This window comes from Petaurus breviceps, unplaced genomic scaffold (genome assembly GCF_028583685.1).
Source record: "Petaurus breviceps papuanus isolate PSGF00001 unplaced genomic scaffold, PetGlider_PUasm1.0 90825, whole genome shotgun sequence".
Lineage (NCBI taxonomy): Eukaryota > Metazoa > Chordata > Mammalia > Diprotodontia > Petauridae > Petaurus > Petaurus breviceps.
The window spans coordinates 4278985-4293203 of record NW_027187353.1 but is presented as its reverse complement, the minus strand read 5'-3'; the positions used below and the strand labels follow the sequence as shown (position 1 = coordinate 4293203).

Here is a 14219-nt window from a genome sequence, read left to right as displayed (position 1 = left end):
GCCTCTGTTTCTATCAGTTTGACACCACTCACGGAGAGCACTAGTTCAATCGATCCCCACGACCTCCCCCAACGAATCCTGCAGCACCTCATGCTCCTTTCCTGTATTACTTTTAGCCAATTTGGAAAGTAGGCAGGAACCTGCTCCATATAATGGTAATCTAGCCCTGGAGCTCACATTCACAATGGTCCACTGTTCCCACAAGCAGCAAACTATCTGTTGTTCACTCGCTTAGTCATGTCCCACTGGGGTTTTCTTAGTAAAGGTACTGGTTTGCCCTTTCCATCTCCAGTGGACTGAGGCAAACAGTGACTTGCCCAGGGTCACACAGTAGTGAGTGTCTGAGGCTAGATTGTAACTCAGGTCTTTCTGATTCCAAGCCCAGCACTCTATCCACTGAACCACTTAGCTGCCTATATTTGTAGTTAGAGCTTGAAAAGTCAGAAATTAATCAGTACTCTGTCAGCATTCAACAACTTTGATCATAGAGTCCTTGAAAAAACTCTTGGACACTTATGTTTGAAAAGCCGAGTAGGACAGAGGACACAGAATTCAAGTCAGGATCCTGCATTAAACTCTCAGCTATAACAGGTATGTGAATGAATTAAAAGTTGAACTCCTCTGAACCCTTACTACCTTCTCTGTAAAATGAGGATATATTAGGAGTATCAAGCAAGTATGCTTACACTAGCTATTGAACAGTGTTACTGCTAAGAAAGCCTCTGTAAAACTTAAAAAGAGCTGTGTAAATTTGAATTTCTTCTCTTACTGGCACATTGATTTGGGGGATAGGGGGGATTGCATTCCTTCCACCATCCCAGATTACAACCATTCTATCTATGCTTTTGTATACTGTTTTATGAGTTGTTTTGGTAAAATAAATAAAAATTTTTGCCTTGGTGACTAATCTGTTGATGGGCCATGTACTTCTTTGAACTTACACAGGCTGGTCCTCAGGTGACAGGCAATCTATTGCTAAACCTGTCCCAGAAGCCTTTCTACCTAGCTAAGCCATGCCAGAAATTGAATTTAGTTGGCACAGGTTCCAGAAAACCACAAGCTAGGCCCAAACTATTGAAATCATGGACCTTTTGAATACCCTACTCTATGATACTATTTTATACTGACACACACATCTAATCTTTCCTGAGGGCAGAGGCCTTGTCTACTACTAAATTCCTACCCAATTACTATAGAGCAGTCTATGTAGGACAAAGCAGGCTCTAAATAAATGTCTGCAGCTGAATAAATGAAGGAGATAATTTGGCCCTCACAACAAGCCAAGGAAGTGATGATATATGTTTCAGATACAGGAGTTCCTTTACATGTAGGTGTATATACATATGTTATAAGTGAGTCTCAGCTAAATGAAGTGATTTGCCCTTCATTGTACAGATATTAAGTGACAAGGTCAGAACTTCCAACCTTTAAGTTCAAAGTTCTTAGAGTCAGCACTTAAGCAACTCTTCCAACTTTTTCAATTACCTAAATTTAATAGTCAATGGGGAGGAAATTCATTATCTTCCCAAACCTTCAGCTGGAGGCTACATAAAGAACAGTTACAACACCAGAAGGCAAATGCACCAATTTTATTAAAACTCTGAATCCTAGCCCATACAGAGACTGGAGTCAAAATAAGGTGTTGCTTCCAATATAGGCCAATTCAAAATAGAGGTCACACCCAGGTTCATACAAATCAGATTTAGGAAGGAGTGAGGCTACATAACAACATGTGGAGGCAACTATGTAGCTCAGGGATACAGCGCTGGGCCTGGAATGAGGAAGACCTGAGTTCAAATTTGACCTCAAACACTTAGTAGCTATGTGAACCTAGGCAAGTCACTTAACCTCTGTTTGCCTTAATCTACTGGAGAAGGAAAGGGCAAACCACTCCAGTATCTTTGCCAAGAAAACCCAACAGGGTCACAAAGAGTCAGACATGACCAGGCAACTAAACAATAACAATGTATGACAACTATACAAATTCACACTTTTCATGACCAGCACGAACAACCACCATGAAAAGACTCAAACAGCTACACTGATTTCAGTCCTTCTCTGGGCTCCCTCTAAGCACCAAACACAAGCTGCCTTGGAAGCCAACATTAATAGCCAAAGGTCCTACCTCACCTCCAAGTCAATTCAGCCTCCAGTTCTAGGCCAGAGGGCTCCATGAGGCTGTAGGTACAAAAGACCCAATGCAGCTGCCTACTGGTGGCTCTAAGAAGAGCGGGCACCAAGCAGCCTGAAAAGGCTTACAAAGCTCTTTTTGTAGCAGCCTGGGAGGAAAGGACAAAGAATGTTGGCCCTAAGCTCCAGAAGCTGCTCCGAGGTCAGCGGCATGCTCATGGTCACTGAGCCAGCTTTGGAGAGTCTGGATCTAAGTTCAAGTCTCTCCAGGAGCATTCAGGCTCTTTGTGCTATACTCCATCTTAACAAATCACTAAAGGTCTATCAATCACAAGATTAAAAACGGTAACAATTCTCTGGGACAATTTATTTATTATGACAGTGCCCAGTAGGAGCCTGATTTCGTTTTAGCAAAGAATACCTTAATTTGGCTCATTTATAATGTCTTAAATGACCTAGTTCTGTGAGAAAAATTCAAGAATGCTCATGAGAAATAAAAGATGTTTTTAAAATATGTTTTCACAACCAGTAGAAGAAAAGCAATCTGTAAATGCATTATCCAAAATGGGTAACAGGGTAGCTAGGCGGTGCAGTGGATAGAGCACTTAGTTTGGAATCAAGAAGACTTGTCTTCCTGAGTTCCAATCTGGCCTAGCTGTGTGACCCTGGGCAGGTCACTTAACCATTTGCTCCAGTTTCTTCATCTGTAAAATGAGTTGGAGGGGAAGTACAAACCACTCCAGTATGGTTGCCAAGAAACTGTGGGGGACACACAGAGTCAGACACAACTGAAACGACTAAACAACAACAATCTGAACACCTAAAATATGCTGCTACCAATATACACACTGATATTCTTGCAGGGACATAGTGAACTGGAAGTCTGCCAATGCAGCAAATGGGCTTTTACCAGCACCTCCTACTAACTCACATTTAAACAGCACTTTGTAGCTGACATTTATGGAGCTTTTTAAAGTTTACAAAATGCTTTGAATACAATACTTCATTTGATCCTCACAACCCTGTGACACAGATTCTATAATTATATTAATTTTCCATATGAGGAAACTGAGTCTCTGAGAGGTTATATGACTTACCCCAGGCCATAGAGAGAATATCAGAGGAGAAATTCAAACCCAGGCCTTCCTGATACCAAGTCAAGCCCCCTACCCACTGAACCACACCACCTTACCCAGTAATACTTATGCTTTCCTGGAAGCAGGTAGTGCAAGTATTATTATTCCCATTCCCACTCCATTGTGCTGTCTCTTCTCTGCTCTGATCCCAATCAGCTGTGTGACCCTGGGTGAGTCACAAGCTCCTAAGGCTACAGGCAATACTCTTAAGACTATCTGCTGCAGAGAAGGTGCTGCACTGGTGGAGAGATTTTCCTCACCCAGGAGTTCACTCATTAATACAATCATCTTCTACACCCAATCCCCATCCTGTCCTTGTACTAGCTGGAGACCACACCAGCAGCTGCTGGCACTAACATAGCCCTGCAGCACCATTAACTAATAGCCAGAAAGTCCCGGCAAGTCTCTGTGACCATTTATTTCCAACTGCTCCTCGATGTACAAGACACAAAAAGCTTAAATTCCCAAACAAGTCAGACTTCTTGGGCAGATGGTGAGTGTGACTCTGAGTAGATGGGATGGGCAGAGGAGGTGCTCCAGCCAGCTCTGTGCCATGCTACTGTGGGCCCAACCGTCCTCTTCCTCATCCTCATTCATAAAACAAGGGAGTCAAACTAGAGTGTCACTAAGGCGTCTTCTTAACGCTGGGTAAGCTCCAGGGAAGGGAGGAGGGAGCAAGGTAGGGTGAAGCAGAGGTGGGGATATAACCGTAACTGCTAACTCCTCTTCCCTTAAAAACCTGGAAGATGAGGAAATAGGAAGGAGAGCCAAAGCAAAAGAATCCTTCAGGGTTGGGTGAAGTTCTTTCTGCCAGCATCCTTTTTCACTGCTGTGATAAGTCTTCTTTTAGGGGAAGGGGTGGCCAAGACTTCACAGCCCAGGGTCATCAGGTTAAAAAGAAAATGCCAACAAGAGAATACTTACAAGAGTTGTGTCGACGACGGAAGCTTCTAGACTGATTCAAAGATTCCATGTGCCTGTCCACATAGCTCTTTGAGCATGGCTGCTGTGGTGAAATGGCAACGTCCTGGGTCTTCATCTCTGCTCTCTTAGGGATATTCTGGGGGGCACTGGTGGAAGTGGATTTCTTAAGCAGTTTGCCTGTGCCATTCTGATTAATTCCCACCTGACAGCCAACACCAGGTAGGCCTAATTCTGTCTGTTGTGGGTCTCCACATTGTTGGCTGTCCCCAGAACCTGGAATCTCCAGAATCTTCAACTCTGTAATGTCACCCGCCCTGAAATAAACAAAATGAGTCCCAATCTCAAAACCAAAATCCTGGCAAAAAGCAATGAAGAGCAACGCTATTATTGGTCAGAAGTACCCATTTATTTCACTGAGCTTCAGAAGCAAAAAAGCTAGGGAAAGTTGTCAGGGTCCTCAGAAACAGGATTCATCCTGCAATATAATATTCAGCTGAAAGACGGTACCCTTTCAGAAAGAGAAAGCTCATTTGTTGATCTACGGCTATTTTAAAAGCAGAATTGAAAAAAATAAACCCAAGTAAAATGTTATTGGTCACATTAAAAATTCTCAAACTCACTTAACAAATAATTACTGAGCACCTGCTATGAGCAGAGCCTTGTGCTAGACCCAGTGCAGGAGAGGAGGACAAAGTGTGCCCCGACTGATCACCAAGAACCCTTTGGCTTTTCATTCCCACCACCTGGCAATCTCTACTGGCAGAAGAGCAAAGGGATCATGTTCTGAGCCAGAGGATACAAGCTGACAGCACAGGGGCAAAATGAGTAGTGAGCAGCTCAGGGCAGGTGGGAAAAACAGGAAAGGCAGGCATTATGACCAAAGAAAGAAATCATTTCCAAATTTAGGGCCTACAGCCATCACCCACTCTTCCTTCAGAGTTACATTTTCTTTTTTTTTTTTTAAGCAATCAGGGTTAAGTAACTTGCTCAAGGTTACACAGCCAGTTATTTCTGGGTGTGGGGCTGAGTATCTGAGCCCGGATTTGATCCCCAGGTCATCTCGACACTGGAGCCGGTGCTCTTACTCACTGTGCTACCTGGCTGCCCCCAGAGTTCCATTTTCTAATACTCCTGTCCACACAAACCCTGGGAGCAGGAGAAGCATAGCTGTTGTGAAATAGTTCTGTAATGGTATCATCAGTAAACTCACTGGGTTTTCAAGTACCTCTAACCACACACAGGGACTTTTCCTATCACACAAAGGCTAGTTTTTAAAGTCCAGGGATACACACAGAGAAAAGACACATACTGAAACCCCAGGAGAGCCTGACTGATGGAGTGTGAGACTGGTTATGCTACTGGATATGAAAACAATTCTGACTTTCCAAAAGCTAATACAACCTTTATATTTTAAGGATGACTACATAAAAAGAAAGTTTATTAATGTACCAATATATCATACCTTAATACAAATTACTAAGGGCAAAGAGTATAATGTAATTTTAAAAAAAGTTATACCATATCCACAGACTGAAATGAATATAAAAACTGTATACTGTTAAGTTCTGGAGGGTGGGGGTGTCTACAATAAAAATGTATGTAAATTATTTTTAAAAATTAGTGTACAGGGACACTGCCTTATTTGTAAAAAGGATCTCAGTAACATGACTGAATGTCAGAGCTCTGAAATGTTTTCTCCTGTATTCTGTTTAAAATTCCTTTTCTTGCTGAGAAAACTACAAGGATTCGAAGTGTTTATGTAACAAATAGTTCTATCCTTTTGCCTGAAGATTAGTTCTAATAAATCCAGATTGAAAACAACAACAAACCACTTTGATATCACTCATCTGAAAAGAGGCACAGGGGTGCTAATGAACACAGGTCATGTACCAGTGTAATGGGAATGTAAATGTGAAGATCTTCCCTGCCCTAGGCTAAAGTGCACCTGGAGCCTGGGCTGGGAGGCTGGTTTTCCAGTAGATACTTCTTGATTGGCCAGTGGGTCAATAAGGTTGTTACATTCTCTGAGCCAGGAGAAGGCTATATAAGCCCTGATGTAAGGCTTTGTTTTGGGGCTCACTTTGAGAAGTGTTCTGTGATTTGATCTGGATTCTGGGAAGCTGTTGTTGAGAGCCCCCCCTCGGCTTTGAAAAACCCAGATGTTGAAACCCAGATGTTGATTTGGTATGGATGTAGTGGTTGGACAGTTTGGAAAGCTGTCTACCTGATCTGTTTCTCTGACTTGATAATTCTGTGTATTCTGAAGTTCGGGTGCTGACCTTTTCCCCCTGAACTAGCTAAACGATACATGTTTGACTAATTAAAGTAAGCTTGTTAACCCATTTTGAGTTGCTTTCCTTTATCAAAGCAGATCTAAGAACCTGTGTTGGCAGCAAACCCTGAGGACGCTTGGGGTGCTTGCTGCTACAACCAGCCACGCTCCAGCAAAAGGCAAAGAGGTATCTAGTGTGGAAATCCCCTGGAAGATAGATGCCAATCAAGTGAATGGGAATTCCTGACCAATTTAGAAGGTTCAAAAATGAAAAATTACAACAAACTTTATATAAGTGGCTCCACAGTTACACAGAAGCCTCTCTTCCTACAAAGTCCACAGTATCAAAACTGTGTGATCAATGGAGATGCTGGTGGCACCTGCATCCCAGGCCCCAGGCTGTTCTCCTTCCTTCCTCAGGGAGCTCCTCACCTGGCTCACCATCTTCCTTTCCTCCCCAGGTTCTGCCTTTTTACTAAAGAACTTCAGCATCCATGCAAATGCTCCCTCCTCATCTCAAAATCCCTCAGGCTCCTTAAATCCCATCACTTACTCTCCCTGCTGCTCCTTCCTCTATTACACAGGAAGCTGGCCTTTACCCACAAGAGTTCTACTTCCCTGATTAACTATTTCTTTACCTGACTAAAATCACCTGCAGTTAGTTCCCTGTCTCTCTCTATGACCTCACTAAACCCTCCAACTTGTCCAGCCCATGGTACTTTTTCAGAAAAGTACAGGTTCACAGATGTAGTAAGCAAGGGAAAAATATTAGACTAATAATAATAGCTCACATTTATATAGTATTTTCGTGTGTGTGTGTGTGTGTGTGTGTGCACGTGCGTGTGCACACATCTGGGTTGGTTCTTCAAGGTCCTGAGATGTCACTGTACTCAATACTTAGGCAGGACAGTGGATAGGGTGCTAGACTGGAGTCAGCAGGAACTGAGTTCAAATCCCATATCAGACATTATTAGTCTGGGAAAGTTGTTTTACCCTTTTCAGCCACAGTTTCTTCAGTTGCTGTGAGGATCAAGTGAGATTATGGCCTTTTGCAGGTAACGTGCTTTGCCAGTCTTCAGGTGCAACCAGGTGATTCTGCTTCTTTCCTGTTGCTGCCTCCAGAACCTCGAGCATGGCCCAATAACTTCTCCGAGGTCTGGCACAGCCAATCCTCACCCACAGCCTCTTCAGCCCTCTGGGCCTCAGTGACTCTAGCACTGCCTGACTGAATGCCTCTTCCTGCTCTCCCATCATCATCTTATTGAAAATGGTGCTTCTCATGGAAGTGAGGGATCTTCTTCATGCTCCTGCCCTTCCAGTTCTCCAGGTCCTCTGACCTCATCTCTGCTTCAGTTCCCTACAGCTAGTCCTGACCTTTGGGCAGCCTCAAAACAGTATATTCTCCACAAACCTAAAATTGCTCAACCCTTTGATCTTTTGTTATTCCTATCCCAGCAATCCACAGCCCTAAATAACAATTATCATGTACCTTTTCCCCCTTCTGAGAAGAACCGTGCTCTGAGTCACAGCCAAGTCCAGTATGAATGGGCACTAACTAAAACTAAGGCCTTGTGGCTCTGGCAGTTTATCTCATGGCCTCCCCCCACATTCTCCATGACAGCCACTAAAACTTCTTCCCTGACATCTAAATGCTTCACTCTCTTCCCTGTCTCCCTTGTGGGTCCCTGTTCCTCCTCCTGGTCTCCAAAATACAGGCAACCCCTAAGGTTGCCAGCTACTTCTTGTGCTCTGCTATCTCTCGGCAATAGAATCTACTCCCATCATTTCTATTATTATCTCTATTTTTTTTTGGAGGGGGTAGGCAAGGCAATCAGGGTTAAGTGACTTGCCCAAGGTCACACGGCTAGTAATAAGTCACATTTGAACTCAGGTCCTCCTGACATCAGGGCTGGGGCTCTGTTCACTGTGCCATTTAGCTGCCTCCTATTATCTCTATTTAGATGACTTACAAACCTAGATCCTGAAACTTCCCTTGTATCCCAGAGTCCAGCACTGGCAACTGGCTGATGGGCATTTCTACATGGATGGCCTGATGGCACATCCAACTACTCAGCATGTACAGAACATGCTCTCACTTCTATGTTCTCCAAGTTATCCAGGCTCAAGGCCTTGGACTCATCTTTGATTCTTCTTTCTCCCTTTTCTCCCCCAGTGCCAAGTCCAAGTGATCCACCCACAAAATATCTGTAGTCCATTTCCTCCCTTCACTTTCCCACTGAAACTACTTGAATTCAGGTCCTCATAACTGCTCACCTAGACTTATAATAATAATAACTTTCTGATTGACATCTTTGCTTCCAGTGTTTCTTCTCACCCTTCCCATAGCTGCCAAAATAATATTCTTAATGCACAGGTCTGACCATGTATAATGGTAATAGAAATTTGAAGATCTTCCCTGCCCCAAACCTGAGGACCTTTCCTGATTTGAAAACATACTCTGCCCCTTAATAGGCTGCATGTGTTCATCTGGAGCCTGTGGCAGGAAGCTTGTTTTTCAGGAAGGAACAACTTTTTGTTACTTTGTAGTCAAGTGGGTCAGGAAGTTTGTGATATTCTCTGACCCTGGAGAAGGTTATATATACCTCTGAGGCGAGGTTTTGTTTTGGGGGTTCACTTGGGAAGAGTTGTGTGATTTGGTCAGATGAGACTCTGGGCAGCTGCTGAGCCCCCCCCCCCTTTGAAAACCCAGATGTTGGTGATTCTCTCTCTGGTAACTAACTAGGTATGGATGTAATGGTCAGACAGCTGGAAGCCCTGTCTGCTTAATTGTTATTTTCTCTTGTAACTTCTGTTTGTATTCTCTGAAGTTCAGGGTAATGACTTTTTCCTCTGAACTAGGTAAATGATTGATTAAAGTCAGATTGTTAACCCTTTTTGAGTTGCTTTCCTTTAGAAAGGCTGATCAAAGAACCTGTGTTGGCAGCCATCCTAGGTACACTAGGGTGCTTGCTGCTACACCATGTCACTTCCCTGCACAAATATCCTGTGTGGCTCCCTATTGCCAAACAAATAAAATACAAATTCCTTGGTCTAGCATTAAAAGCCCCCTATGATATGACTCTCACCTACCTTTCCAGACCCACTTCACACTACAAGTATTCATACCTTAGATACTTTAGTCAAACTGGTTTCCCAATTTCATCATCATCTCCAGGATCAGTGCCTTTATACAGACCAGTCTCTATCCTTCGAACAGAGGTCTTTGTGTATACACATTTCGGGGCTCTCCTGGACTGTAAGTTCCATCCTTGAGTCATGGACCATATTACTATTCAGCTTTGTACCCTGAGCACTTAGCACAAAAGGGCAGTAAAGCAGAAAAAAGATGAATTGTGAGGGAAGGGATATGGATAACCATCCCCCTCATCTCTGGTCTCCATCATCCCTCTTAGCATCTATCTGTGACAGATGATTAATTGGACCCCTATTTCAGTCCAATTATTTACTTATTTATTCAGTATTAATCAGTTTGCTATGATTCCATAGGGATAGTGAATATAAGTTCTGATAGTAGGTCTCACAGATCTGAGCTGCAGATTTTAAGTTCACTTGCTTAATCATAGGAAGCTAACTAGAGGCCCAGCACCCTTGTTTTTCCTTGTTATGGTGACCAAGCCCAGCATGGTGGAGGTGACTCCCACTATTTTTGTTGCCCCTCCATCCCTTGTCATTCCTCTTATGGTCCAACATGGGGAGATGGCCATGAGTACTTGATCAATGAGTGACCCTGGTTGCCAACCTGAGGCCTGTCTTTCTACCAACCTATGAGTGTACTTCTCATCAACTTTAGTAGGACCTCCTGAAAGGTCAAGGTAAGTCTGTTAAAATGTTCACTAGCTTATTTATCAACCAATGGGATTGTGACTTTTGTGTAGACCTTCCTGGAGGATCAAGGGCCAGGTCAATCTATCAATCAGACTCTCTATTTTTGGTCTGCTCTACCTGTATTGTCTGGGTATTGAGCACTATAAAACTAAGACCCTGGAAGAAGTGGACATCTCTGACTGTGAGGGAGACCTGAGGTCTATTTCATTGGAGGAGGCCATAGTCCCTTTAATGAAGTGCCATTGGCTCAGAACTCTGCCTCAGGGGTTCTTCCTTGCAGATTGGATCATTTTGAAAATCCCCATATATCTCACTTGGTAACCTCATCAGCTCCTGGGAGCTACAAAGGATTCCCAGATTTTCTGACCTCTCTCTTATGAGTCCCAATCTTCAATCACCAACTGCCTTTTAGTCATCTTGAAGTGGATGGTCCATAGGCATCTCAGACTCGACATGGCCAAAACAGAACACTGTCTTTACCCTCCAAACCCTCCACTCTTCCCAACTTTCCTCTTTCTGCATAGGGCACCATAATCCTCTCAGTAACCCAGGTTCACAACCTCAGTGTCACTTTCAACTCCTATTCACCCCACATATCCAATTTATTGTTGAATCTTGGCCTGTCAACCTTTATAACATCCCACATGTATGCCCCTTCTCTCACACAGCCACCATCTTCATGCAGCCTTTACCACTTCACACCTGGTCTACTACAATGGCTTTCTGGTTGGTCTCCCCAATTCAAATCTTTTCCCATTCCAATCAGATATCCACTTACCTACCAAAGTGATTTTCCTAAAGTGCTGGGTCAATTATGTCACCCTTCCTCCTCAACAAACAAGAAGCTTCTTATTTCCTCTGGTCAAATATAAAATTCTGTCTGGCCTTCACAATCTGGCCCCTTTTATACCTTTCCAAACTTCTTACAATTTACTCCCCTCCAAGAACTCTATGATTCAGCCACACTGGCCTTTTGGCTGTTCTTCACACTCGACATTTTTCTCCACACTCCAGGCCTTTTCACAGGCTGTCCTCCATACCTGGAGTATTCTCCCTTCTCACCTCTGCCTCCTGACTTACCTGGCTTCTTTCAAGATTCAGCTCAAATCTCACCCTCTACAGGTGGCTTTTCCCACCAGCTCAACCCCCTTACCTTAGTGCCTCCCCTCTGAGATTTTCTAATATTGACACTGTATCTTTATCTTGGCATACCCAAAACTTAGCACAGTGCTAGGTAGAGAGAACCAAGATATAGGTAGATGTGATCAAGAAAGAGAGCCAGAGGAGTGCACTTGTGAAGATACTCACCTAAAGGTGACTTCTGGCACTAAACACTTCACTCCATTGTGGAAAGGCCGGGTCAAGGAGATGGTCTGGCTGACCTGGTCCACTGCTGATACTCTTCCCTGATAGACTCCCAGGCTGTCCCCACAGTTGATGGATACAATGCTGCCCAGCCAATCTGAAGCCATGTTTCTGATATGGGATAACAAAGAAGGGACAAAGCAATGGGTCAAGCATATTCTGGAAGAATGGACACTGGGCAAATACTAACTTTTAATAAATAAGCCCTCCATACCTTTAAGGGAGCTGAACATAAGAAGCCATCATTAAAATATCTGGTTTTGTCTTTTTTTTTTTTCTGAAGGCACATACAAATAGTCAAAAGAATCTTGAACTTAAAAATCAGGAGGAGACCTTGGTTCTTGCCTGCTCTGTTACTAACTCGATATATAAACACAGTAAGTAATTTTATCCTTTTAGGAAAAAATTTCAGTTTCCTCATCTATAAAACGAAGGGGGTGGACTAGATCAGAAATGTCAAACATATGACCTGCTGGCTGCATTCTGCCTACTGTATTTGCAAGGAAAGCTCAAACCATATTACAATGTACCTGGGAAATACTTATCAAAATAAATAAAAATACAACAAAACAGAGATAATATTCTATTTTAAAAATAAGTCCATGTAAAGCTGTAGAGTTTCTCAGGCGGCCCCACTTCTATCTAGTTTGACACTACTGGACTAGATCACTGTTCAAGTACCTTCCAGACAACAACAGGACCCTCCTCTATAATCTTAAATCAAATCAGCAACAGGATAGAAAACAAACTCTAATTCATTATTTCACAGCAAGGTCATCAGATGTGCACCAATGTATAACCAATCAATTCTAATTATACATTTTAATATATCTGTCACCAAGCCTCTCTCAAAAATAATAATAATAAAGAAAAGTATGCCTATCCTTTACAACTCCATGAGAATGATCAACTTGAGCTCACCTTTGTCTTAAGAAGGGTTACAATCTCCCAAAAAAGTTTTTTCAATATGGAGAATAAACACATCCTTTGGCCAGACACCACAAAGTAAAGAAATATTTTGGGTCTTTTGTGGGAAGTTTTTAAACTACTGTTTAATGCAATCTCTACACATATTTACATAAGACATTAAACACAAGAACAATACATTTGATACTCAACAAATGTTTGTTAAGTGGATTGGAGAGCAGGGGCTGCTTTTGCTTCCTGTCCCCAGAACTAGGGGGATATGATGAACCACAATTAGTCCAACTCCCTCATTTTACAGATGAGAACTGAGGTCCATGGAGACTAAATGACTCCAGTGGCTTAATAAGTATCAGGATTAGGGTTTGAACCTGGATCGGGATAACTAGCTAACACTCCCTCTACCAGTCTGTGGTCGATCAGTCAGCAATTGAGCATTTATCAAGGGCCGCCAGCACTGACCCCACGCCTCAGCTGTCAGTCTTGCAATTTGCTGTCCCAAACCTCCTCCCCCCACTACCCTAATTAAAAACACTGGCTCCACAGAGTGCAAAGTATCCCAACAGTCTATTCCTGAAGAGCACCTAGAGGGAAACTCAGGGAGAACAAAGAACAGGGAACTACCTTCTTAGCTTCAGCAAATGCTTAGTGAACCCCTCTCTGCTCTACTCCACAGTCAGAGAAGTGCCTTCTTCTAACTCTGGCTTCCTGGCTCCTACTGCCAGGTACTGTTTCAGTCACTGTTGGTGCTACCCCAATCTAAACACTCTTATTTGGGAGACAAGACACATAAATCACTACCACACTGGGCACTTGCTGTAGGACATGTATCATATGAATGGCATTAACTGTAAATACTATAGGATTCAAGAGGAAAGAGCCCTGTAAACTCCAAGAATCATAAAAAGCTGAAGGAGAGAGTAGGTGGATTTCAGCTCAAATACTAAGCAGACTCTGGAGGAGGCTCAAATTCCAAGGTAAGGAAAAAACATGAGCAAACCTGGAGGTGGGAAATAGAAAAACTAGGCCCATGTTACTTGGTAAAGTATTATTAAGATGTGGACCTCACTCTACAGGGTAGCTGTATTCACCTCTTGTAAAAAAAAAAAGTGGAGGCCATTAATCTATTATGAACCTTGAAAAGGAGAGAGTAAGGTCTCAGTCCTGGTAGGGATAAGTTCTAGAGACAGAAGTTCAATACTGACACAAGGGACCTGAAGATAAATTAGAAACAACAAGAAATCATCCCCTGAATCCTGCAGTACTGTATCCACTGATGAAACAAAACAGTACACAGAATACTTTGTAGCCTATTTTAAAGTAGTCACATTCCTTTCCAATCTAAAACACAATTTCAAAGCCTGTAAAACACTCAAGAGTTCTAACCCCACTTTTTAGCTTAAGTAATTTCAGAAATGATGCTATGTTACAAACAATAACAAAACCTGCAAACTGGGGAGATAGCACGGCAGCATCTGGGGATAGGGACCCATAGTACTTGCGTAGTCCACACAGAAAGAACACAGAAATCACAAATTTGTTTCTTCATCACAAGCAGAACAAACTTTTGACATTGTGACTTTCCTGCTCAAATACCTTCAGGGGCTCCCACTCCCCAAGGG

General features: G+C 42.9%; 1 protein-coding gene across 4 annotated transcripts in view; it reads right to left on the bottom strand.

Annotated features, from left to right (window-relative positions):
• EDC3 (enhancer of mRNA decapping 3) overlaps positions 1–14219 on the bottom strand; it is a 64658-nt gene that overhangs the window by 47916 nt on the left and 2523 nt on the right. For all 4 annotated transcript variants that reach the window (XM_069071165.1, XM_069071164.1, XM_069071166.1 and 1 more), the window contains 2 exons: positions 11617–11784; positions 4191–4504 (listed from right to left, as the gene is read on the bottom strand). In XM_069071165.1, the coding sequence (XP_068927266.1) occupies positions 4191–4504; positions 11617–11780 (478 nt within the window). In that variant the 5' untranslated portion in view covers positions 11781–11784. The remainder of the gene's footprint in view (positions 1–4190; positions 4505–11616; positions 11785–14219) is intronic.